The sequence below is a fragment of the Ictidomys tridecemlineatus genome, chromosome 11, assembly GCF_052094955.1.
Source record: "Ictidomys tridecemlineatus isolate mIctTri1 chromosome 11, mIctTri1.hap1, whole genome shotgun sequence".
NCBI lineage: Eukaryota > Metazoa > Chordata > Mammalia > Rodentia > Sciuridae > Ictidomys > Ictidomys tridecemlineatus.
Genome location: NC_135487.1, coordinates 124,565,684 through 124,591,970, shown reverse-complemented (window position 1 = coordinate 124,591,970; position 26,287 = coordinate 124,565,684). Strand labels below are relative to the sequence as shown.

At 42.6% G+C, this 26,287-nt stretch overlaps 1 protein-coding gene and 1 long non-coding RNA gene across 4 annotated transcripts in view; one reads left to right on the top strand and one right to left on the bottom strand.

The window, feature by feature from the left end:
- LOC144368439 (Fc receptor-like protein 4) overlaps nt 1-16,091 on the top strand; it is a 28,467-nt gene extending 12,376 nt beyond the window's left edge. For 2 of the 3 annotated variants that reach the window (XM_078027304.1, XM_078027305.1), the window contains exons 7-12: nt 4,891-5,004; nt 6,454-6,481; nt 7,379-7,461; nt 7,706-7,762; nt 11,525-11,556; nt 11,645-16,091. In XM_078027304.1, the coding sequence (XP_077883430.1) occupies nt 4,891-5,004; nt 6,454-6,481; nt 7,379-7,461; nt 7,706-7,762; nt 11,525-11,556; nt 11,645-11,761 (431 nt within the window). In that variant the 3' untranslated portion in view covers nt 11,762-16,091. Of the gene's footprint in view, nt 1-4,890; nt 5,005-6,453; nt 6,482-7,332; nt 7,462-7,705; nt 7,763-11,524; nt 11,557-11,644 lie in introns of those variants that run through there. The other variant, XR_013428198.1, reaches the window with a different exon arrangement.
- A 2,211-nt stretch (nt 16,092-18,302) lies between these two features.
- LOC144368441 (uncharacterized) lies at nt 18,303-25,740 on the bottom strand. Its single transcript, XR_013428199.1, has 3 exons — nt 25,674-25,740; nt 20,664-20,720; nt 18,303-18,590 (listed from the first exon to the last, which is right to left on the bottom strand). It is a non-coding gene; the product is annotated as an uncharacterized LOC144368441 (long non-coding RNA).
- Nucleotides 25,741-26,287: the final 547 nt, after the last annotated feature.

The following is a 26,287-nucleotide window of genomic DNA, read 5'->3' as shown; positions in this document are numbered from 1 at the left end:
CCCATGACCGACAATCTCTTTCCATCAGAATGTTAACAAACCAATCGGGTCAGTGGAAAGTAATACGGTGAGGTAAAGCTGGCCGGAAGCCATCTTTGCCTCTTGGAGCTGATTTTGTGTGTCTCTTCTCTGATCCTCTGTGCGCTGATCTCAACGAGTAGCCTTACCTCACTGGCAGCGTTGTAGCTCTGTCACCTAAGTGTCACCTATACTTCTCCTTTCAGTAAATGATTCATTGCACATTTGATCCGTGTCCTCGAGGGGACAGAACCAAAGGCATAAGGCAGCCCTCTGCTTGGTACCGCAGGCCTGAGGGATTCCCAGCTTCACAATTACATGCAGAAAACGCCTAAGTCTGGTGAGCAGATCCAGAGCCAGCCTTGTCCCCTAGGCAGACGAGCCTTGCTTTGGGATCCTCCAGGCCTAGTTCATGTCGTCTTGTGTGCCCAAGAAGCCACAATGGGCCAAGCCGTGTTCTCAGTCAACACTGGGCACTGAGGATGTGGTTTCTCCTGGGCTTCAGCTCCTCTCCCACCCGGGCTCAGTGCCTCCCTAGGCTTTCAATAAACCGTCCATCCATCGAGAAGCTACTGGAAAACTAGATTTCCTTGCTTTCTTTTCCAGTAAAACTCCTCAAAAGGAGTTCTCTCTACTGGCTCTCCTCACTTCTTCCATTTCTCTCAAACCCTCCGCTCTCAGGCTTGGCTCACTCCACTGAGTTACTCTTGTAAAGGTGACCAATGACCTCTAATGACCTCCATAATGCCGAGGCCGGGCGACGCTCGGTTTCCATTTTACTTGATCTTCCTCCAGCTCTTGTCTCAAATGATCCCACCTTCTTGAAATACTGTCCTTAACTTCTGGGGCACAGCTCTTAGCTTTTTATCGGACACTCCTTGTAGGTTGCTTTTCAGAGTCTCATCATATTTCCGACTTGTCCATTCTGGAGACTCCTCCTGGGGCTCTGTTCTCAGACACTCTGTGCCCAGACTCTCCATCATCTCACCCAGTCTCATGACTTTAAATGCACTTGTGACTTCCAGGTACTGAGGACTCCCAGACTCAGCCTATAGCTAGACCTTCAGTCTGACCTCAAGATCCATCTACCCAAGGACTTAAACCATGCACTTCACAGTTCCAATTGGCATCTCAAACTTAACTTGAAAGCCAAAAACTTACCCCTGAAACCAAACTCTTGATTTTCACCTGAAACAGGTTTCTGCTTAGAGCATCCTCCTGCGACACATGAAGCTTCCTCTCCTAGTTTCTCAGGTCAAAAATCCAGACCTCATGCTTGACTCTTTTTTTTATTTCACCCTCCATGTAATCCACCTGCACGTTTTAACAGCTTTACCTTCAAAATATAGCAAACGCTTACTACTTCTGTGGTCACCACCAGGGCCAGGCCACTAGCCTGGATTCTTGCAATAACATTCTAATTGCTCTTCCACTTCAGTCACTGCTCTCCAGTCTAATTCTGTCTACAGCATCAGGAGGAGAACTTAAATCAGATCACATTACTCTTCTGTTCAAAATCCTCCTCTGGCTTCCCATCTCTTTCAGGATGACAGCCAACATATCCCAAAGACTCACCAGGCCCTCCATGATCTATCCTTCCTGTCATTTTGAGCTCATCTCCCATTACTCTCCTGTCTCCTTCACTCTGGCCACCCTGACCCTCTGTTACTTCCTCAGATTTTCCAGGAACATTCCCCGCTCAGGCCTTGCACAAAGCTCTTCCTTGATATCCTCGGCTGGCTCCCTCATTTGTTCCAGGGCCCTGGTCTTCTCAAGGAGTCCTTCCCCCACCATCCTTTACAACAGGGAGCCCTTCACCGCAGCACTCCCTCCTCCAGTCCCTCTTGAGTCTCCCCCGACACGCTCATCACCAACTATCATGCGCTTCATTGCTGTCCTCTCCCCTCCTCTGGCCTTAGCCTCAGGACAGCAGATCCATGTTCCGACCACTACAGTATCCCAGATGCCGGAAACAGAGCCGGGTAACTCAGCCATTCCATCAATGCTTGCTGAATGAGTGAATTTCTCACCCATCCTCTCTGTGGATTGTACTAAGAGTCCGAGAAAATAAAGACATGACCATCTGCATTCTACCGACCGGGAAGGCGGAGCTCAGAGAGGTCTTGTCGTGTGCACAGTCACAGGGTTTAGACATGGCAGCCCAGATTTGAACCTCTGCTGTCAGAGAGACGACAGCAACGTCAACGTTCTCCCGAGGCCACGCTGTGGAGTTCCTACACTGTCAGCCATGCTCCATAAGCAGTCAGCTCTGACAGGCAGAGCCGTGAACCTGAGCAGTTTAGACAGAGGCTGCGGGAAAGGGTGGCTGTGCTAATGGCCCAGCTGCTGCTCAGTTTTCTCTGTAGCTCCCTTGAGGCAAGTCCTGAGATGAAGCAGGGGTCCTCCCAGGTAGGGGACGGACGTCTTCCCAGAACAGAAGGAGCTGCATCTCCGTCTTAGAACAGCTTCAGGACCTGAAACACCGGGTGTGATTCCTGGCAGACAAGGACCAAGACGGAGTAGGTGGCATTTCAAGAATCAGCTTGGGAGAAGGGAAGAGAGGTCAGGAAAACTGAAAGCCACCAGATCACACTCGAAAGACTCCCAGGTACCCTGGAATCCAGAGTGGCTCTGAAGGCAGGAGGTGCCACTTGTCCAGGAAGCCACCTGTCCTGAAAAGTTTGCCCGGGGAGCTGAGGTTGTGATCCCTGTGGAGGGTAGACGTCAATCCATTGGCGACTGACACTCAAGTGTAAAATTACTCTTCTTGCTTGGGGGGTTAAGGTAATGGGATGGATTAGGCTTCTCTGCTCCAGGGAGTGAGCTGGTGGCTTCACACAGGTAATTTCATTTTCCTCTCTCACTTCCCTGCATGTGTGGGCTTGGCTACTTTTTCATATACGAGGGAAACATCATCTCCGAGAGTTAGACAGACGGCAAGGATGCAGTTGATGTTCGATGGAGTGAGATTTCCTTCTAAATTTGTGGACTTAATGCCAAAATCTCTGTGCTCAGAAATGGGCAAATTTATAACAAAACATTAATTCTGCAGTAGGCTTAAGGTAGGCTGGGGCAGCTCAGGTCACCATAATAAAATTCCTTCGACTGAGGCTGGAGTTGTAGCTCAGTGAAGCTTTTCTACTAAGTGTCTGTGTGGTAAGTAGCCTAACATGCATGAGGCCCTGGGTTCAGATCTTACTACTCAACATCTCGTCATACGTGACTTAAACCACAGAAAGTTATTTTCTCACTGGTTTAGAGGCTGGAAGTATGAAATGAGGGCATTGACAGGGTTGGGTTCTGGTGAGGGTTCTATTGCTGATTTGCAGATGGCTGTCTTCTTGCTGCGTCCTCACGGTGGCAAAGAAAGAGGGAGGGAGGGAGGGAGAGAAGAGCAAGTTTTCTAATGTCTCTTCTTAGAAAGGTATTAATTCATCATGAGGCTCCCCACCCACATGACTTCATTGAAGTTAACTACCTTCCAAAGGCCCATGTTCAAATATGGCCACCTTGGGGTTAGAGCTTCAACCTATGAACTTTGAGGGGACATACTGCAAGGATTGAGGTTGGCTGCTGTGGTGCTGCAGGGGAGCAGGCTTATCCTGTGGGGTTAAGAGCTCATACTGAGGTAGACATAGCTCTTGCATGGTAGGCACTGTTTGTTCAAAGCACTCAACAATATTAACTCGCTTAATCCACCAATAACAGTAAATAGATGTTAGGGTCCCCATTTTTTCAAAGGAGAAAACAGAAGTCCAGGAAGATTAAATTATATTCCCTGGCCACACAGTTATTAAATGGAAAAGCTGGAATCCTAACCCAATAATCTGGTTTTAGAATCCTGGGCCTTTCTAAGATAAATTTCAACTACATCCTCAAGAGTAGCCATTTCTTCTAGGAAACTGGGTTACCAGAAAGGAGGGATAATTTGCTTTCTATCCATTAAATCTTAAATCCTAGGCCTGAGTATGGTTGAAATTCTGATTTTGCTCAAGTAGATGCCCCGGCAGGCAAATGAGGAAAGATTCTTTCTTCCACTCTCCAGCCATCTTTAGCGGTCGGGATGAGGAGGCTGGGCTGGCTGCCCCCTGAACCCTGCTTGTAGGCGGAACCACTCATGGGTCCAATGGCAGGTTTGTTAGATTGGTCAGGATGGAAAAATAGAGACAGAAATTTCCCTCGCTGGCCGCCAGCCACTGATTTTGTTCTGAGAATCATAAATGAAATAATTGGAAATTACCATTAGCATTGCCATTGTTGTGACATCAGGGTGTCCTCTGTTTGAACCTGAGACACTTGTCTGTGTCTGAAGTTGACTTCCCTGGGGACCTAGAATCTGTGTGAAAAGCCCCACCCACTCCTGTCCTTCCATCCTGCATTAGTTCTGTGGCCTTTATAAATTTGTTTACTGTCTGTCTCCCTCACTAGACCACAGCTCCAAGAAGGTGGGACCTTTTCTATCATTTTTTCACTGCTGTATCTTCGAGGTTTAGATCAGTGCCTGGCATGTGCTCGGCACGTTCTTGGGTGAGTGGAAAAGCTGAGTGGAAATCTCTCTCGCTGTGGATGACAGGGTAGGAGAGTGGGCCCTAAGGAAAAATCAGAAACGTCCAACAACTCACTTTGTTGCATATGAAAATATGAAAAAATTCCATATTTTCTGTGTTACTCCACCCTGGACCACACAGGGTGAATCTTTCTGGCCTTACCCTGGCCCATAATTTCTCTCCCCCACCCCACTTTTAGACCCATAATTTCTCATCCCTCTTCCCCTCCCAGACAAGTTAAGGAAAGTTTCCAGGATGGGAATGCGTGGTGATTCCAAACCCTAAGCCTCTCCTGCCCCGGCCCACACAGCCTCTCTCCCCTTAGTGATTCCCAGCAACAGGAATGTCCTCATCGCTGGAGGAGCCGCTGGGGGACTGCTCAGCTTTCTTTTCCTGCTTGGGGCCCTGCTGTTTTTCCACTGGCACAGGACAAAATCAGGTTTGTGTCCTCCTCTTGCCTTTGCCAGGGTCCCTGCCCTGTTCTTGCGTCAGACACCCCAGCTTTGGTCAGCCTCAGTAACCACTAAGCCACTCTGCAGGTCTCCTCCTTACAGCGCAGTTCCCCAGTCAGACCAGTGTGTGAGGGCTGCTTAGACCTAGTCTAGTTCACTAAGTCTCAAGTGGAAGGAAGGAAAAAGAGAGAATCTTTAATGAATAAAGTTTCAAAAACTACCTTAACGGCTCTGGGGGGCAGTTTCTTTGGTTCATACAGGTCAACCAACTAGATCATTCAGCCCCACCCAAATCTATAAATGGATCTTCGAACTAAACTGAAAGGCTCTGGAGAAATGATTGTGAAGGTTTCCCGGGCCTTATTGGCTTGAACCTGCCCTGGCCTTGCTCTCCATGGGTCAGCCTCCCCTACTTTGGGAGAAGGTCTCTCCCAGGCACTGTCGACCATGTGCTCCCAAAGCCTTCTTGCTCAAGACCAGGTCAAACTAGTTTCAGATGACAGAAAACATGGTGTAAACGACAGGTGCAGAGCCGGGCACAGTGGGGTACACCTGTAGTCCAAGTGACTCAGGAGGCTGAGGCAGGAGGATTACATATTCAAGGCCAGCCTTAGCAATTTAGCGAGGTCCTAGCACTTAGTGAAACCCTGTCCTAAAATAAAAAATAAATAAAGAGCTGGGGATGTGGCTCAGTGGTAAAGCCTCCTGGGTTCAATCCCCAGTACCAAAAAAAAAAAAAATAAAAAAAATAACAGTGAGGCTTTCAGTTCTAGAAAATTACCCACACCCTACAACTCTTTCTCTTAATTCATTCAATTCAATTGAGCCCTCCAGATCCTTGGGAGCCCTTCCACATACCATGTATTGAGCTGGAGGGGGGGCACTTTGGACCTCTGATGAGTCTCCTTAATATGCTTGAGGCAGAGCCTGAGGTTCCTCTGGACACAGCCACAGATGTTCCTTGAAGTCTACCCTCAGCACTTCTCTGCGAGGGTGATGATTTGGTTACATTTAATATTTCTTGAGTTACAGTAACACAGCCTTGAACCCTAATAAAGTCTCATATAATGTGACCCAGGGATGTGTAGCACTGGCCCCAGCAAGTTCCGTCCTTTTATGCTCTGTTCCCATCCCTTTTCAAAGTATATTAATGAGAACCAGGACTTGGCTGGTGTTTAAATGGTGCCTCCTACACACCTCCCCCCTCCCCCCACCCCCCACATCTCCCTCTCCCCCACCTCCTCCCCTCACACCTCCCCCCCACTTCCCCACCCCCACCTCCCCTCCCACTCCCCCCCCACTCCCCCCCACACTTCCCCCACTCCCCCCCCCACTTCCCCCCCTCCCCCCTCCCCACCTCAGTAGCTCCTGAATGTGAAGTCTTTGAGAAAGAGCTCCCTCTGCTGACATGAATGTGCCTTTGCTTTCTTTTGCAGGAGGTGGTTTCTGGACAGCTGAAACCAGGTGAGACCTCAGCTTCTGCAAGTGCCTTTTTTGCTTCCAAGGTACACAATATGCAAAACTGTGTGGTTGCAAAATTAGGTCAAGATATTTTTCTTAGATCTTGTGGCTAAATGCTTCCATTTGCATGTTCCTTGAGTCAGTCAAAAATGAGCTTCCTAAAGCCATTCTGTCAGCTAAAAGTTATTATTATAGATTTTATGTATATTTGGATTGGTTTCTTATTTGAAATTGGCACATTCATTTAAACGGATGATACCAAAGGTTATAGATTTTCTTGGGTGGGTACAAAATACTTCTGTACCAATAGCTCCAGAGTTAGAGCATACGTTATTAAATATATGTCCAAGGGTTAGATTCTAGATTTTTTATAAATGTTCTAGATTTTCTGGAGGTATATGCTTTTATTGATCTTATTTTTCTCCCAGACATACAAAGGTATTAATTAGACCGTGTTCTTCATTTCAGTTTGGGAAATATGGTCCTCTTCTGTCAGTATCTCAGTCTTAGGTTGCACCCAGGAACTGGAGTGAGGATCGTGTCTAATTCCTTCTTAAATTTCCCAACATAACAATGTGAAGGCATTTGGCCACTGCTTCCTGAGGAGAAGACGGGTTCTTATCCATCCTGTCTATGAGACAGTGATTGTCACTGTGATGTCAAAGACTTTGGTCTTGTCCCAAGGTAGCCTTCCATACTAAAGTTCCCCAGTTTCTTTCAAAACAACAATTTAACTTAATATGGACCCACTGAAGCTTCAGTTAAACTCTTCAGGGTTCCCAGTTCCCTACAGACTGCTGAATTCCCTCCAACCCACTTTATCCACCACCTCTGCCTAAACATCTCACCCTCAGGCATGTTGGAATGCTCCAAGGATTATCATGGATTTCTGTCCCATAGGAGTCCTCACACCCCCGGCCTGGGACAGTCCTTTCATTACATCTGCTCTGCCCAGGTGGAACCACACGTCTCCTGTGACAATGGTGAGGTTTCCCCTATAAGAAGCTGCTCCTAAGACTCCACCAGGGAAAGATAAATAGCTTTGAGTCCCCTGGGAAATGCCACTCATCTCCCTACAGTACTCTGGAGTCAGATATTCCTAAAGAATAATCACTTCATTGTGTGCCTAAAGCGAGTGGAGGGAATGCTTGGGAAGAGGCCTCTGCAGAACATAACAGGCAGAGACAGACTGGTAATATTGTCTTTTCTTTCCAATGCACCCCAAAGAAGGAGGTTTGGTATATGCTGAGATCCAGACTACTGACCCAGGAGAAGAAGGAGAAGGTATGTTTTTAAACGATTACAGCTACAAACTATACTCATTCATTCAGCAAATATTTATGGAGTATCTCCCGTGTGCTAGGTGCTATTATAAGTGTGGAGAGTCGCTCAGCAAACAATTCCCCACAGTATGGAGCTTAGATTCTAAAGACGGAAGACAGACATGAAAAAATATATACTATAGCTGAGGCTGTGGCTCAGTGGCAGAGCACTTGCCTAGCATCTGTGAGGTACTGAGTTCAATTCTCAGCACCACATAAAAATGAATAAATAAAACAAAGATCCATGGACAACTGAAAAAAATATTTTAAAAAATACATACTATATCTTTGCTGATGATCAGAACAAAACTTCAGCATCCTTCTGATAAATATTGTGATCTTGATGGTTTGTGTACTAAGGTGGCCTATAGGTCTGAATGAATGAATATTTGCAACATACGTACTACTACAATAGGCACTGCATTGAGAACATTTAAATATAAAGTATTGGATACAAATTTACAATGGAGTTATGTCCCAATAAGCCTGTCATAAATGGAGAATATTTTAAGTTGAAAGTCTATTTAATATTACTCTACCAAACCTCAAGTTTAACAATCATTCTATGGTGCACCATAAAGTACCCATTGTTTACCCTCCTGATTTTGTCGCTGGATGGGAGCTGTGGCTTCCTGTTACTGACCAGCCTCACAAGATAGTATCATGGGTGAAACTGTCTTGGCTCAGTGGAAGAGTGTTTGCCCAGCATGGATAAGGCTATGGGTTCAATTCCCAGTGCTGACAAGAGAGTATCATACCACCCAGCACTAGCCCAGGAAAAGGTAAAAATTTTAAATCTGAAGAATGGTTTCTCCTACGGTTTGTGCACAATTGTAAGGTCAAATGATTGTAAGTAGGACTCTCTCTCTCTCTCTCTCTCTCTCTCTCTCTCTCTCCCTCTCTCCCCCTCCCTCCCTCCCCATAGATGATGACAGATAGAAGGCAATTTTTTATAGGATGCTGAAAATGTGAATTTTACCATTTAATATTCCTTAATTTACTATTGAACTTGGAATTTTGTTCTGGACAAAGTTAAGTTACTTGGTACCAACTGGATCCTTTCAAGGCTTGTTTTCTTTTTAAATTTGTTTTAATTAGTTACACATGACAGTAGAATGATCTTGACATATCATACATTTGACTCAGACAGGGTATAATTTCTCATTTTTCTGAGTGCGCAGGTTGCAGAATCACATTGGTCATGCGGTCTCAAGGCTTGCTTTTAAGCTTCATTATGGCAGGTCCTGAACAATCTTTAGAGGAAGGCTAATCTATCCCTAATACCAAGCAACATTTCTGAGGATTCTATACCAGTTGCCCCATCTATCACGAGATCTGCACGAGCATCTGGGGTTATTTTGTCCGTTCCTTTCTGATGGTTCTTACCTGGCCCAAGATAGTTTCCTCTCTCATATGTGGTATTAATATTCAGCCAAAGACTTGAGGCTACATACCTGTCTGGAGATCTCTGGAGCTTTTGATCTGCCTTGCTGCTTGCTGTCTCTCTAGTACTCTGTCCTAGAAATTCTAGCGACTAAGTTTATCAGGACTGTTGGTCTCTGTCACTTGAAGTCAGAGAGAGCAGACCAGTCTCTATTAGGGCTCTCCAACCTGTGCTGCAGGGTAGAAACTGCCCCCAAGTGGCAAGACTGTGAAACTGCAAGGCTCCGCTGTCTACTGGCTTTCTTTTCTGGCTCTGGGTCCTGGACTGCCTGTTGTCAAATGCCTGATAAACATTGCATTATCTGTTTGTTTGTGTTCTGGTGGTTGAAAATGGAAAGGTGAATCCAGTCCTATTAGTCCCTTTTGGCCAGAATGAGCAGTCCTTCTTCATTTCCTTGAATCTCATTCAGATCCCATTTCAAGACCCTCAAATGAGTGGAGACCTGCTGTTGGACATTACTGTGGTCAGCTGTAACCTGTAGTCCACTTTGGGTTTGTTTTTTGGTATTCACTATTTATTTTCCAAATCAGGGAAATCACTTTTCAGTTTCTAAGAGGAATCTCTGAAGGCTCCTTCACCACGCTGGGGGCTTATAAAGTGTCATTTCCCCATTCCCTAAACACACACACACACACACACACACACACACACACACACGCTTCTGGGTAGAAACTCATTGCACAGAAACTAATATCTCCTTCTAAAGAAATCTGTTCAACAATTTTTTTAAAAAAATCTCTCTCCATATTTCGTTAATTTGGTTGATTAACCCAGACTCTTAGAGTCAAAGAAACAAACTATTATTTTTTAATAAACCTAAATATGGTATCTCATCTAGTATCTTTGTGCCTTGTGGGAATTTCTCTCTCTCTTTTTTTTCTTAAGAGAGAGTAGAGAGAGAGAGAGAATTTTTTTTTAATATTCATTTTTTAGTTCTCGGCAGACACAACATCTTTGTTTGTATGTGGTGCTGAGGATTGAACCCCGGCCGCACGCATGCCAGGCAAGTGCGCTACCGCTTGAGCCACATCCCCAGCCCCGCCTTGTGGGAATTTCATTCATAATCTAACACTGAACCTGTTTTGCAAATGAAGTGGTGGTTAATTCCTTTCCCAAGGTCACAAAGCCTGTGAAACACAAAGATAAGACAAAGTCTTCTGTCTTGATTAAATATTTGCTGCTTGTATAACCGATTCCTGCTTGACCAATAATGTATCACCTGATCATCTGCTTTGTCTCTTTGCTCCCTGAGCCAGCCATTGGCCAGGACCCTCTGAATAGTAGAATCAGAACCACTATCAGTTTGTTTGGGTTGGTTGAGTGCATCTGTCTTATACAGTTTCCTCAATCATCTTTCCACTCTATCCTTAACATATTGGCCCAAACACCATTTTTATTAATGGATTGGTTATATTTCAGGCACTTGATGTATTAATCAGCTGTAGAAAACCCTTTTTACTTGTTCCTTCAGATTTTCATAAAGGCCCTGAGATCATAAGCAAAGCTCTTTCCATTTGCAGGAGGAAAGTGTGCATCACTTTTATCACTTCACTAACAATGTCTGTAATTCCATAAGTGTATGGGTAAGAACACGGTGAAACAGAAACTTCAGGTGCCCCAAGCTATATCTCCTTTTCAGGTTCTAGTTTTCCATAAAATTATTATGGTGCTTTAACAATTTACCTTTTTACCCGAGACTCTTAAATACCAATATTCGTGATCCAAGAAATCACATCTGCTAAACTTTCTTTCTCTGTGACTCCACCTCTAAAAAAACATATAGCAATAAAATCAAGAACTAGAACATGCTAATGTGAGAGTTTTCCTCACCGGGCAACACATATGGAGAGTTTTATGAGAACTTGCCAAACCATCCAGGACAGTGTGGTGGATGTACTCTAAATTAAAAGTACAACGAATTAAACAAGGAGAAAAATATTCTCTCAACATCTGGTAGAAGAAGAAGTGAAGTTTCTTCATGTGATGAGAGAGAGTTTTACAGATCAATGAAGCTTGAGAAAAACTTGCAGAGGGCTTAGCTGAGAAATGGTAAATTAAAAAAAGAAATGGTAAAATACCTAATGCTATGCATAGCTAATAGGATGTGAGCCAATAAGAAAAGAAAGAAAGAAAAAGAAAGGTAAAATAGAAAATCAAAAGATATGTTGGGGTGGGGAAGACACGACATTGATGGGGAGGGCCCAGTGACCCCCGGATTTAGGAAATACGTTGGCAGACTGGGTTCTAAGGGAATTCTTATGGTTCCCTTGTCCTCCACAGGTAACACCCCCTGGATGCCTCCAGAGGACAAGGTGAGCCTCATTTCCCTCTGTCACCACCACCTCCAGCCCTTTCCTTCTCACCCTTTCAAGTTCCTCCGCTGTCTTCTTTCCGTCCCAGCATGCCTTGATAGTCTACTCTGAGGTGAAGACACAGCTGCCAGTTAACTCAGTTGGAAAAGTCGGTTCCAATGATGAAGATGCAGAAGGATATTATGAAAATGTTGTACTCATGTGACTTGACCCTATCCAAAGCCCCAGGCCCAGTGCAATCCTCCAGGCCCTCGGAGCAAGCAACAGATGCAGCTTTCCGACACTTACACCACATGCACTCACCCCCAAGAGGCCTCATTGTCCACCCTGATGTAATGATGGGATGCCCTCTGGCAGCCTTTGCTAAAATGACTGGTTCTTGTCCAGATCTAGAAGAAGACTCTGTACACTTGCTCTGGGTCTGACCTAATGTGTTTCCAGAATCTGATTTAGGGAAGGAGAATAAGGAGAGAGAGAGAGAGAGAGAGAGAGAGAGAGAGAGAGAGAGAGAGAGAGAGAATGCTCTTGAAAAATAGAAACATACATTTTAGTGAATTAGGACTTGTACAAAGATAGAAAAGACTGAGCAATGTGGTTCTCCTTTTAATGCCTTTGTGATTCCTTCAGCAGAGAACCCTTGACATCCTTTGGTGTAGCTGTGAGCAGTTGCACTACAGGGATCTGAACAGCCCCTCCCCACCTGCCTGCAGTTTGCCCTGTCAGGTTCAGTTGAAGATGAAAAGATCCACTTCAAATGGTTTATGGAGAAAGGATTTTTTTCCCCAAGATTTTAAACACTTACAAAATCTTCAGGAGAGCTAGAGAAGCAGGCTCTAGGCTAAACTTCCCAAAGCAAAAGGGATTTATGTTACTATCATTTGCAACACAACCTTATAACATTAGAGAGAAAAAGATATAATAGAAAATTAAAAAGCAACTTTGCAAACCTAAATTTGAATTTGAAATATCAATATGAATTCATGATAAACTCCGCATTTTTTTTAAAAAAATGTGCACTTCTAGGTTTATCCACTGAAAAGACACAATCATCAGTTGAACAGCGATAAGCACCCCTTGCCAAGGTTATAGTCTCTAAACACCCTTTCCTCCTCAAGTGAAAATAGGGCTGCCTTTCTTGTAGGAGTTTTGTCTTTGAGTTATCAAATAGTTACTCAGAGAATAATTCTTCCAAAAATTAAGAAAACAATGAAAGAAAAAGGAAATCACTATTTCTCGTGGATGTTTCATGCTGCCCCTACTGGTTAACATGAAAGAGAAAAACCACAGCCAAACAACAAGTGGCTTCTGGTGGAAAAATACAGTATAGTACCACCTACGAAGTACCGATGTCCCAAATATCAAAACTGAATCCCAGGGTTGGGGATGTAGCTCAGTTGGTAGAGGGCTGGCCTCTCATGTCTCATGCACAAGGACCTGGGTTCAATCCCCAGCACCAAAACAAACAAACAAACAAAAAAACAAAACAAAACTGAATCCCATCAAGTCTTTAGACTTAATTACTAGTTTATAGGAAATACATGAAACAAAGGAACAGGTTAGAATAGCATCAGGGGATTGCAACCAACAAAATGCAAACTGTGGGAAAATTCTACAGGATCAATGACTTGGTTTCCTCACTAATAATGGGAAGGAAGGGAGGGAGGGTGGGAAGGAAGAAGAAAAGAGAGAACGTGAAAAAAAGAAGAGCAAGATAAAGAGAAAAGGGAGAAAGTCATAAATTAAATGGGACTCGAGACCTATCAACCAGAAAGAATGAGCAGGCCCCGTTTGGAACCTGATTCAAACAAATCCAGGGAAGAAAGGGGAAAAAAAACACCTTATGAAATACTAAGAGAAAATTGGATGCTAATGCTAAGAAATTCATGTGTTTTGGATAGAAGTGATAGTATGGTTATGTTCTTATAAAAACAAAAGGCACTCGTTTTTAGAGCTTATGTTGAAGTACTGAGTGCAAGGTGTTAGCATAAGTTCAATGCACATTAAAGAAGTGGACTAAAAGACAGATTTGACTTGAAGGAATCGATGGGGGAGGGTGGGGAGAAGAGGGCAGGGGTAGAGGATCGGTCATGCGTGCCCCATCTCTGAAGCTGAGTGATGGGTGTCTTGTGTGGGGGAGAAAGTGGGGTTTATACTATTATTATTCCTGCTTAGACTATTTGATTCTTTTTGTGTTTTTAATTTTCCACAATAAAATGTTAAAATCTCTATGACCAGAAAGCCACCTCCTTTGTCACTCCCTGATTTGATCCCTGACTGAGGCATCCCTCACTTCTACTGCAAGAGTGAAGGTCTCCTCTCTTTGTTCCTTTCCTCCCCCAGGGTTTATTGACTCATCCCTCATCCCCACAGTCCTCCGGAGACTCCTTGCATGAGGCCACAGGGCTGCATGGTGACTCCAGCTGATCCTGGCATATCTAAACCAGGATAGATATTTTTCCCTCTGCCAACTGATCACGGGAAATTTACCACCAAGCCATGGTTGTGGGGTTAGAGAGCAGCACAATATGAGCCAGTCACTGTTTATTCAATTTACTGTTGCTTTTGGGTCATGTCAGAACCCTGCCCATTATGTCCACGTAAGGAAGGAATGATCTTGAACATGTGTGACTTTTTGGTTTTTGGATAAGAAACTTCCAGTTTGAAATGAGCAGGTCAGCTCTCTAGTGAATCATGGTGAAGCATTCAGTGATCATGACAACCCAATTCTAGCCAATAGCTTTCTCTTTTTTTTTTGAACAAAATAAAGACAGTTATTTTAAGAGGGCACAGTTTTGCTTCAAAACTATAGGGTCTCCTCTCAAAGCTTGCTGCAGACTTTGCACAACATCCTGAATAGCCACTGCACTCCTGGGTCTTTTCCATATGCTAGATTATAAAAGCCCAGAACAGAGGTGGCAGCACAGTAGCCTAGATAAGCTAAAGACCTCTTGTTTGCTCAAGGGCCCAATCAGAGACAGTAGTTTTATTCAATTGTTGAGACTGAACAGGGCAAGGCAACCAAATGTTACCCAGAGACCTTTCAAATTAGGGTTTCTTTCTTGATAAAATGGCAACAACAACTTAATTTTCTTTGAAAGCACTTTTCCAACCAGTGGTAGAGAGCCAACTACATAGTAAAACCAAAGAGAAAAGGGGTTAAATAGACTTAGAAATAAAAAATAATTTGCTAACTTATAGCAGCAAAAATCTGGATATTTTGCTAAGAATAAGATACCAAGGATGGAAGAATAGAACCCTGTTTGAGGTTAAATAAATCAATAGACTTGGAAAAGATTCTGAATGCTAGTACTGGTTCAAGCATCTAGGAGAAACCTTAATTAGTTGCTTTCTTGGTGGATCAAAACCTGTACTCAATGGTGGCCTGAGATGAATTCAGCTGAGATACTAATTCCTTGGCCTAAGGTAGAGGAAAGATTCAAAGATGTATAGAGATGAGATTATTGAAGTGAACCCATCACCTAGGACCCATTCACGTACACCCTATGTTCGCTAAGAGTACATTACTTTCCACACAACCCTGAAACATACTTTGGTGATGAAAAAAAAAAATCAAATACTAGCCTCTTTGAAAAGCAAAACAGAAACAGGTCAGAAATAAAATTAAAGATGCTGCTACTAAAGTGGACTAGGGGGCCCACGGCATAGCTACCATAATAGGAAACAAGGCCCAGATAGCAATCAGAACACTGGACTGACTAGGACGTCGGATGACGGGATCAACAGGGGCCAGCAGGTCTTATCTGTATAAATGGAAACCAACTCAAAGCCCGGCTCCAATCTTCAAAGTCATGACCACCCCACTTTTGTGCCAATTAGTATGAGTCACGGCCCAGAGCAGACAATGGAATCCAGTCTAGCTGACTGAGGAGGAAAAAGACTTAATGCAGGACATTGAGGAAAGGGCTGGAGGGTGGGGTCCTAGGCTGAATGAGCCTCAAGGAAAACTCCCAGGAGCAAACTGCCAAACTGGGCTGGCAAGAGAGCAGACACCGTCACCAGCTGACTCAAGATCCACAGAGCCTCTGCTGCCACTAGGAACGTCCCCAGATCAAGAAGCTGCTGCCGCTGCTGCAGCTCAGCACCTCAAGATTAGAGACGGACCAAGGAATGAGCTCAGAGGAATCAAAACACCCACATCTATCACCCAGCTTCCAGAAGACCCACTGGGTCCAAACACCATATTCAAAGCGGCTCTCAGTCTTGTAGATGGTCTCTTTAGTGGAAGAGAGGAGACATGCAGGAACCTGGATGTACCCTTCCAGTCCCCGTTGAATAAGAAGCCACTCTAGAAAGAGGCTGGGTTGGTCTTTAGAAAGCCATTCTTCAGTTGTAATTCACAATGATTCTTTTAGAATGGAGTGACTAACAAAAAATGCAGACCGAGGGAAACTATCAAGATAGAACATTGAAGGTCCTGGGGAATAAGATTGATTGAATTATGCATCCATGTGGCATAACGAATCCCACTGTTATGTATAACTATAAGACATCGATAAAAATTTTTAGAAGTACAAGATGGTCTTTTATTTTTTCTATTATTTTTAGTTAACACACGATAATTGTACATTAAATACATGGATAAAATGTGTAATATGATTCAATCAACGTGATTGTCATATCTATCACCCCTCCCCCCCAAAATTCATCATTTCTGTTGGACATTCATCATTAATGTTGGACACATTAAAAATCCTCCCTGCTAATTGTTGTCAGCCACAGCTACCCTGCTGGGCTGTTGGACATTGCAAGTTATTCCACCTGACCCACGGTTCCCTATACTCACAGTTTCAGTTAGCTTTTTGTAGCTCTGACCAAGATATCTGACAAGAACAATTTAGAGGAGGGAAAGATTTTTGGAGTTCGTGGTTTCAGAGGTCTCTGTCCACAGATGGCCACTCCATATCTCTAGACCTGAGGTGAGGCTGAACATCATGGCGGAAGGATATGGCCCAGAAAAGCAGCCCAAGACATGGCAACCAAGGAGCAGAGAGTGCAGTGCCTTCCACTTACCAGGGACAAAATATAAACCCCAGAGGCACACACCCCTACCTGTCTACAAATACCACCCAGTTAATCCACATCCGTGGATTAATCCACTGATTAGTTTAAGGCCCTTGCAACCCACTCATTTCACCTCTGAAAAATTCCTGCATTGTCTCACGCATGAGCTCTGGGAGGATCCCTCATATCTAAACCATAGCATTCTGCTCCTGGCCCCCCCAAACTTATGCCCACCTCACAATGCAAAGTACATTAGTCCATTTCCAAGAGTCTCCGGAGTCTTAACAGTTCCAGCATTGCCCCAAAGTCCAAGATCTCATCAGAGACTCAAGGAAAACTCTTAGCTACAAAAGTAAAGATTAAAAGCAATTTGCATATATCTAATATTTAATGGCACAGAGTAAACGTTTCCATTTCAAAAAGGAGAAAGAGGGGTATAGAAGGAAGAGATGGGATCAGAATAAGACTGAAGTCCAGTTGGGCAAACAAGTCCTGTGGATTCATGGCCAGCATCTAGGGCACATGGCATTATGATGCTCCTTCCAAAGACCTTGTGTACCCACTAACAATCCTCTCCCTAACCCTCACCCTTCCCAGCCTCTGATAAACACTATTCTGCCCTCTGCTTCTAGGACATCACTATTTTAGCTTCCACATAGGAAAATATACAGCATTTTTCTTTCTGTGCCTTGACATATTTCATTTAAAATCATGTCCTCCAAGCTCACCCATGTTGCTACAAACCACAGGATTCTCTCCTTTATATGGGTAAATAGTATCCCAGTATATATACAGGCCATATTTTCTTTATCCATTCACCTGTTTTGTATAAGTTATTGTTTTACAATCTTTATTGGTACATGATTGTGAGATTCATTGATATGCACACCTCCACATAACATAATTTGATTAATTTCACTCCCCAGTATCTCCCCTAGCTATCCCCTCCTGTCTCCTGCAATGACTTTCCTCTGCCTTCTGATCTCCCTTAGATTTTTATGAGATCCCCTTGTTCCCTTCTTCTGACTCCCACAGATGAGAGAAAACATATAACTCTTCACTTCTCAGAGTCTTGCTTATTTCATTTAACATGAACCTCTCAACGAGCAGGAGTTTTTTGAGTCAAGGTATTCCAAGTCTGTAACATGTTGCATGTTCGCTTTAAGCTCTTAGACAAGTTACAGGTTAATTTTCTGGGTTCCATTTCCTGCTCTGCAAAATGAAGGTCATGTCTGCCTCATGGAGTTCTTGGGGGAACATGCCCCATTCAGTCTTTCGCACTTACTGTTCCTTTTCTATGAGGTCTTCTATGACCTCCTGCTTAGTTAGCAACCTGCCCAACTCCCATCAATACCTCTCATCCATATTCATATTTCTCCAAGGACATTTCAACTTCTGATATTCCATTTTTTTCTTCTTTATCTGATTTCTCCACCAACAATTGGTGCTCTAAAAGGAAAGGGACTTTGATCTGTTTTGTTCCCTGATGTATTCCCAGTGCATCTTCTCAGAAACCAACACGCAGCGAGCACTTAGGTAACATTTGTGAATTATGAGGATTATATAAAGCAAGAAATGCAAGTGCCTGATAGGGAACTTCTCTCATATAAGCACTCAATACGTGTGAATTGATAGTATTACTATTATCGCACTCACATTTTGTAACTCAACAAATATTTATTGAGCACTTAGTAGGCATCAAACACAAAGATTGGTCAGAAAAAGTGTCTCTTCTTAAGAAGTTTCCAAAGTAATGTACTGAAAGAGATAGATATATTTTAAAAAAACTTTCACATAACATAGAAGTAATATTAGTGTGTACTTAGCCTGTGATTTAGGGAAAATAACATTAATAGTTATAACTGATGACCTCAGACATCTCAGGAGCTCTCTAAAACAAAATACCAACCTTTGCATCCAGGCTGAAGGGGATGGTTCTGCTCCATACCATCATCCTGGAACCCAGGGTCCTTGCATCTCACAGAGCCACTCTGTTCAGGGTTCCAAATTCTCTGCAAAAGGAAAGAGTGTGTGGACTTTACAGGTCAGCCCTGAAAATGGTATGCATTCCTTCCTCCCACATTCCCTCTGCCAGGACTTAGCCACAATTCCCTGCCTAATGAAGATACAGGTATGATCAGCACCCTAGTTAGTCGTTGCCACATTCAGCCAAGGGAAATACTCAAGGACATTTTCCTGGGGGAGGCAGCAGACACAGAAATCACTGACGTGTGGAGACAGGAAAATATGAGTTCAAAGCTAGGTCACAGTTAGTAGCTCTACAATCTTGGTTAGTGGCTATGTGACCTTGCTGAAGTTACTCAAATTCTGACCTACTTTCTAGCTCAGAAAAAAAATGGAAAGAACGATAGAAATTTAATTGATGTGAACTCAGAGAAACACATGAAATTTTAAGAACAGTGCCTGGAACATAGTATTTAATAAATGTGTGAAATAGATAATGCATCAAGGCATAAAAGAGCAAAATGTGTTCAGGACAGTGCAGTTGAGTAGCAGAGTTGCATAATATACTGCTGCACTCAGGACCTTGGCTTGTAACTACCCAGGGCCACTGGAGTTTTAAAGTCAATCAACATTCAGACTAGCCCTTCAGACAGGCCCTCCTGGTGGCTGTGTAAAAGATAATTGTAAGCGGGGAAGACCTGCTGGTGACAGGGAGAGATCACTATCATCAGGTTAGCTGAAGGGGACCAGAGCCAGAGACTTGTTAGAAAGGTCGGGTGCAAAACTTGTTTTGTGGGAAACTCAGGATAAGCAGTTGGTTGATTGGAGGTGAAAGAGGGGGTTTAGAATGACTCCCTGGACTAGGTCTTGAGTGACCAGGGAAATGAGAAAACACAAAGAGACAAGCAGAATCCAAACCCATGGGCCACCCTGCCCTTGCGTTTGGTTCAGATTGTCCCAATCAGCTCCCACAACAATTTTGAGATGCCCTTCAGCTTTCTTTCACCCGGCACGTTACTTTGTGGCCTCATTTTTGGTTTTTTTTTTTTTTTTGGTGCTTTGTACATAATATTATACATAATAGTGGGGTTTATTATGCTGTATTTGTACATGCACCTACTGTCGTTTGATCTATTTCATTCCCCCTTTCTATTTCCCTCTCCTCCTTTCTTCCTTGATTCACTTTCTTTACTGATCCCTTTCTATTAGTTTTTTTTTTTTTTTGTACCAACCCAGGGGTACTAAACCACTGAGCCACATCCCCAGCTCTTTTTATTTTTATTATTATTTTTTTAAATTTAGAAGCAAGGTCTCACTAAATTGCTTAGGGCCTCCTTAAGTTGCTGAGGCTGGCTTTAAACTTGCAATCCTTCCGCCTCAGCCTCCCGAGTCGCTGGGATTAGTAGAATGCACTCACTCTGCACCCAAACTATTATTATAATTTTAATGGGTGCCTTATAATCACATACAAAAGCAAGATTCGTTTCGATGTACTCGTACCCAGATGTAACGTATCTTGGGAGATTTTTGTTCCGCAGTACTTCCCCGTTTCCACCCTCAACCTTCCTCTAGATCCCTTTGCTCGGTTATCTCACTTCTGTTTTTGTGAGATCCCCTTTTATTGAATTCCTTTTCTCTCTCTAGCTTTCACATGAGAAATTTTTAAAGACTTTCGGATGCTTCTGACAATTCCTTGCCTTTTACTCTTGAGCCAAGTTAGAAAGTTTCCCTGTATAATTTCTATGATCCTTTTAGTTCCTAGGTTTCAGGGTCCCCTTTTATCACGACCTTCCTCTGTACCCAGACACTCCATCCCAACTCTTGCTGGTCCTGTTTAATAAAATCTCTAAACTCAAGTATGAACTTGAGGTAAGATATAAAAACAGCCCCCACCCAAACGTCGGTTCAAGAGCCACAGAAAGAGGAACCCCAAGATAAATATATCTTTCATGTTTATGCAAACGTGTGTTGGGTCATCGGACTTCCCAGAGGCATGGAAAAATAATACCGCAAACATTTACATAAGCTGGAGGGTTTAGTGGAAAGCCTCAAACCCACGGGCTTCTATTACTTTCTGGTTTAAAAATCAGGATTTTCATTAGAAAAGGAGATTGGCTCACCTGCACAGGGTCCTCCTTTCAAGAAGCCACAATTCCTCCCAGGAAGCTGCCCAGGGACTACAGAAAAGATAACAAAATTAGATGCAAAACTGGTTATGTAATTTTTGGGGCCTGGTGTGAAATTAAAATGCAAACTCCCTCGTTTAAAAGGCAAGAAAATAAATGTACCATTGAAGGCACTAAAATATAACAGGGCCTGGTGGTACATGCCTGTAATAACAGCTACTTGAACCCAAGTTTGAGGTCAACTTAGTGAAACCCTATCTCAAAATAAAAAAAATAGAAAGGGTGAAGAATGCAGCTTTGGGGTAAGAGGCTCTAGCTCCAGTACTATACACTCACAAAAGTAATAAAATATGAAGCTTTTTCCTTTTCTTTCTTAGACCCTCCCTTGACTTGTCATAATCCTTTTATTTCCTATCTAATGTCATCCTATGAAAAGAAAAAATAAAATTATAAGTCATCAGCATGAATGTTCCTTCAGTGCCAATTTTACCTGCCAATATAAGAGCTTTTAATTAATATGTAGATGTGTTAGTCAGCTTTGTGTTAGTGGTGTTAGATGTGTTAGTTGCTTTACCAAAACCTGACAAGAACAATTTAGAGGAAGAAAAGTTTATTTTGGCTCATGGTTTCAGAGACCCATGGTGGAAGGGCATGGTGGAGGGGCATTGCCCCATTCATGCCTGGCCAGGAAGCAGGGGGCGGGGAGCCACAGTGAAGATGTACCTTTCCAGGTCATGCCCCAGTGACATACCTCCTCCAGCCCTGCCCCCAGTGAGCTGCCTACAGGTAACCACCCAGTTAGTCCACTCCAACTAGAAGGGACTGATTAGTTTACAGCTCTCATAATCCAGTCCTGTCACCTCTGAATATTCCTGCATCAACACCGGAGCTTTGGGAGGGCACCTCGTACACAGACCAAAGCAGTGGAATCACCAAAATTAGTTCTTATTTTATACTTTGTACAGACAAAATGCATTTTGTTCTTATCAGAAAGGTAGAAATGCTGCAGATTTTAAAAAATACTCAACTGTTTATATTCCATTTCTTTAAGATGTTAAGAAACATTTTTCTTTTTAAATTATATTTCCTATTCCCCCTACCAGACTTTTTAAAAATACTTTTTTTGTTGTAGTTGTAGACAAATAGAATGTCTTTATTTTATTTGTTAATTTTTAGGTGGTGCTGAGGATCAAACCCACTGCCTCACGCATGCTAGGCAAGCGCTCTGCCACTGAGCTACAGCTATGAGCACTTTCTGCCTTGAGTTTTCTGATGAGTAAGAACTGAAAGGCAAAGCCACTCCAGCTTGCCCTGTTTTCCTTCTGTGTTATTTTCATCATAAGCAATTAACCAATGCAGAGAGGCAACATAAAAAGGGACAGGAAATTGACCTTTCGTTGTTTTCTAGAATACCATGTCCTTCTTGCTCTGTGGTGAGCTAGTTCTAGTTCCAATGGAAAGTGCGACTTCCCCGGGCTGTCAATCATCCACATTCCACGAAGAATAGTTCTGAGGCTCCTTGAACTCCCATGCAAGCTGGGTCCACCTGGGATTCTGTGGCCACAGAGTATCGCTCATGTCATTTGCAAACTGGCAGCAGGGGAGGCAGACAGGCATACTGCAGGCACCTCCTCAGCACACGCCCAGCCTGGTCCCCGCAGATTTCATTTACAAAACACAAGTTTTCGAAGTTAAAACTATTAGTAATTTCAAGATGGCAGCAGCAGAGTATTAAACCAAGCTTGGGGTCCTCCTGAGCATGGGGTCCTATGGGACATGCCATATCCCATGAAACTAGCTATAGTTAGACATTTTCATCAAGTCATGAAAGGCTGGTCAGAAGCCTCTCCAACAGAGAACTGCTCTGGAATCCAACAGGCTCTACACAGCATTATCTACCCTCAAGCAAACAAGTTTCTCTACAAATTCTATAACTAACTGAACCTACATTGGAATATTTAAGTATGCTAGTTCTGGGTTTGGAAGGCTAACTGGACCCCCCAAAACCCAGACTAGAAACAGTTTTGACTAAACAGTTATGTGAATGAGAACAGCTAAAAGCAGTGTTGGCAGGCTGACAAACTTCATAACTGCCTCTCAGGCAGCTCTTTGGGGTATATTTTATGCACATATTATTTAATCCTCTAGGCAAGTATAATGCCAATTTTATAAATGAGGAAACTGGGGCTCAAAATCTTGCAAAATTTGCTTGGAGTCATTCGAATGATAAGCAACAGAGCTAAGACTATTTCATATCTGAATAATTCAAGTATCCAAGTTATTCCTATACAACAAGCTTCCTCACTGGTTTGTTCAAAGAATCAGAGTCTGATTTTAAAAGGCTGAGTTGCAAAAGTACTACAAAAAGAAGGGCTTAGAGATTTTAGGTGAGATCCACCTTGGCAGATCCAGCATGTATTCTAAGAGGAGGGGAAATCTGCCTGAGAAACCTAATGATAGGTGCCTGTGTCAATTTTTTTTTTCTAAGTACAACCAGGTAGCCAAATTATCTTTTTGTTTGTTGGTTTCAGTGCTAGGGATCGAACCCAGGGCCTTGAACATGCTAGGCAAGTGCTCTACAACTGAGCTACATGCCCAGTCCAGGTAGCTAAATTAATAAGGAATACAAACAGAGTGATGGGTGATATCCAGGAATTGGCTTAGGTGGGAGAATGGGTACAGATCAGAGAAGTAGCAAAGAATTTGAAGGCTGGAGACTTATGGGCCCTGGAGACCCATGCAATTAAGCAAGAATAGAGTACACAAAAAGCAGGTCCAGTATTCAGAGATAAAAGTTAAGGGTCAGATTACTCTGACGTAATATCCATCTGGATGCTGTTAGGGAAACAGTAGCCAGAATGCAAAGTGACCCAAAAGCATAGTTAGCTTGCCTGGAAAGAGCAGCTGCTGATGGTGGATATCAGACATTTTCTTTCTTCCTTTTCTCTGTTATCCTTATTTATGAACCTTCGATTGCGGTGGGCAGTACCCTAAAGACAATTCCACTAGTCTTTAATAAATCTTGTTGTACTGCTCAAGAAGATTCAAGCTACGACATACACATCAACAAAGCACCGAGGCTTGCTCCGACATGAACAGACTAAGGAACATTTCACCAAGTGAAAGAAGACAGACCCAAGAGAATCATATACTGTACCAATCCGTTTCTATGCTCATAATAGGCAAATCTACAGAGAAAGAAAGTAAATTATTAGTAACTAATTTCCTGGATCTGTGGGTGGGGGTTGAAAGTGATTGCAAATGGGTACTAGGTTCTTTTTGGGGTAGAGAAAAATGTTCTAAAATTAAATTATTGTAGGCTGGGGGATAACTCTGTGGTATAGCATTTTCATAGCATTGCATATGGCCTTGGGTTCAATCCCCAGCACCATAAAAACATAAAAATGAAAAATAAAATAAAAGTGAATTGAAATTGGTTTGCGTTGATAAAAACAAGGAGCTGTATTTTAATTAATTAATTAATTAATTTTTGCAGTGCTGGACATCAAACCCAGAGCATCATGCACACATGCTAGGCTAGTGCTTCACTGATGAGCTGCATTCCTATCCTCAAACAAGTGATTTTTCTCATTAAAAATTATACCTCAATAGAGCTGTTAAATATATATTCATTCACTCAGTTATCTTTTAACAAAAGCATCCATCACCACCAGGTAAAGGCAACTTGGTATAAAGGTTAGAGAGGAAAACGTAAATAGATCTTTGAAAGGGCAACAGATTTTGTGTCACCTACATTCAGGTTCCAAACAGGCAAGGAAAACATTACCAGTTTTGATTTGCAAGGAGGGTAGGTATGTGGCACCCATTTTAAAATGAAGAAAATCACTGCAGTAATTTGTCCAAGGTCACCCAACTGGTTGGTGGCAGAACCTGGTGACGGAGCCTGTGTTCCTTTGCCCCTCTGTCATGATAGTACATTGTCTGTAAGATTTTTCCTCCAGAAAATGATGCAAAATCGTTTAAGAAATAATGCCTTTTCTTTGTTCTGATTTGGTTTTGCTGCCAGGATTTTCTCTTCTGTATCGACTCTCTCTCCCTCACTGTATTATATGACACTTGTCTCCTAGCCACTATGCCAGAGCATCTTCTTTGTCAACATTTAAAATTCTCCTCATCACTCAAAGAGCTCCTAAGAGGTTCTGGCCCTTGTCCAAATTGATGAACAGAATTCTAAGAGATATCCCAGCCCCACCCAATGATTATGAGATTTCTATGGCTAATTTCCTACCTCTTTCTTTAAATATGCCCTCCAGACATCTTTGAGTATTATCTGTATGTTTTGTAAATAGTTCAGTGTTCATTTTTAAACTTCAGAACACTGAGTTTCCATTTCCTGTCACCAAAATAGCCCTTAACAATTGCTCTTGAGAGGTAACTCTTCAGCCATGAAAACTGTCCCCGCTTCAGCCGGCTTTAAGACTTGCATTGCATCTGAGTTCCTGTTCAAATGCCTGTGACTGTTGTATCTTTTTATTGAATTTGTTAAGGCTCGGGCAGATCTGGATTCTGGTCTTGGCTTTGCCATTATAGTCCACAAGTCTTTGTCTTACAAAGCCAGAAACTGAGAGCTGAGGTAAATAAAAATCATACAGATATAGATTTGAATAACATGATTAACAAACTTGAGCTGAAGAAAAAGACTTTAAGAAAAAAATCATTATTAAGAATAAGAATATATTATACATTTATAAGCTATGGATAGCAATATCCGCCTGAAAGAACACTGCCTGGGTTATTTTGCTATTTAACTTTTTTAGTGTGGAGGCAAAGATTTCAAAAGGTAATCTTTACAAAATATCCAATGTGGTTACAGTAATCATCCAATCAACGTACCTATTATTGGACTAAGAATCTTTCAGTTCAGAATAAATGCATATCTACCACATTTTATTTTTCTGAAACCAACCACAAACGACAAAAAAAGAAAAATGAAACTTTATCTTCAATGAAACTTTTTAAAAGCCACATCCCCAACCTACTTACTCTGAAGAACCAGAGGGAAATTCAAACGAAACCAAGAGAAGAATGAAGTTGACAGTGTGTTATTTATTTAGCTTCAGGATAGAAGAATTTAACACACATTCAGTGTGGTCACTTATTAACTAGGTTGACTTTATAACTCTAGTATTCTTCTGGCTCTAAAATTCTAAGATAATTGCAAAGATACTTAAGCAGTCCTGGAGCACATAAAAAAATAAAACTAGAAGGATTCTTCCTTAATAAAAGTCAGATTCATTTTGAATGAAGAATATTAAAATGATTTCCAGGAAGGCTGGGAAATGTATGATAGTTTAGAATTGTTCTGATAGTATGTTTGAGGAAAGGACAGTTTGTGTAATGTTAATAATAATCAACCCCCAAAATTGAGTGAATCAACACATAAAAGCTGACTTTAATCTCAGTTTCATGTCCAATGTGCCTCAGCAGCAGACCCAGGCAGCGAGAGGCTTCACCCTTTTATGAGTCCACTCTCTGAAACACACACGCTGTGGTCCAGTAGCCAGGGAAGGGCTGATGAACATTTCCTACCTGTTCTTGTATATTTCAGCCTGGAATCAGGATGTACCACTTTCACCCACAGTTTATTGGACACACAA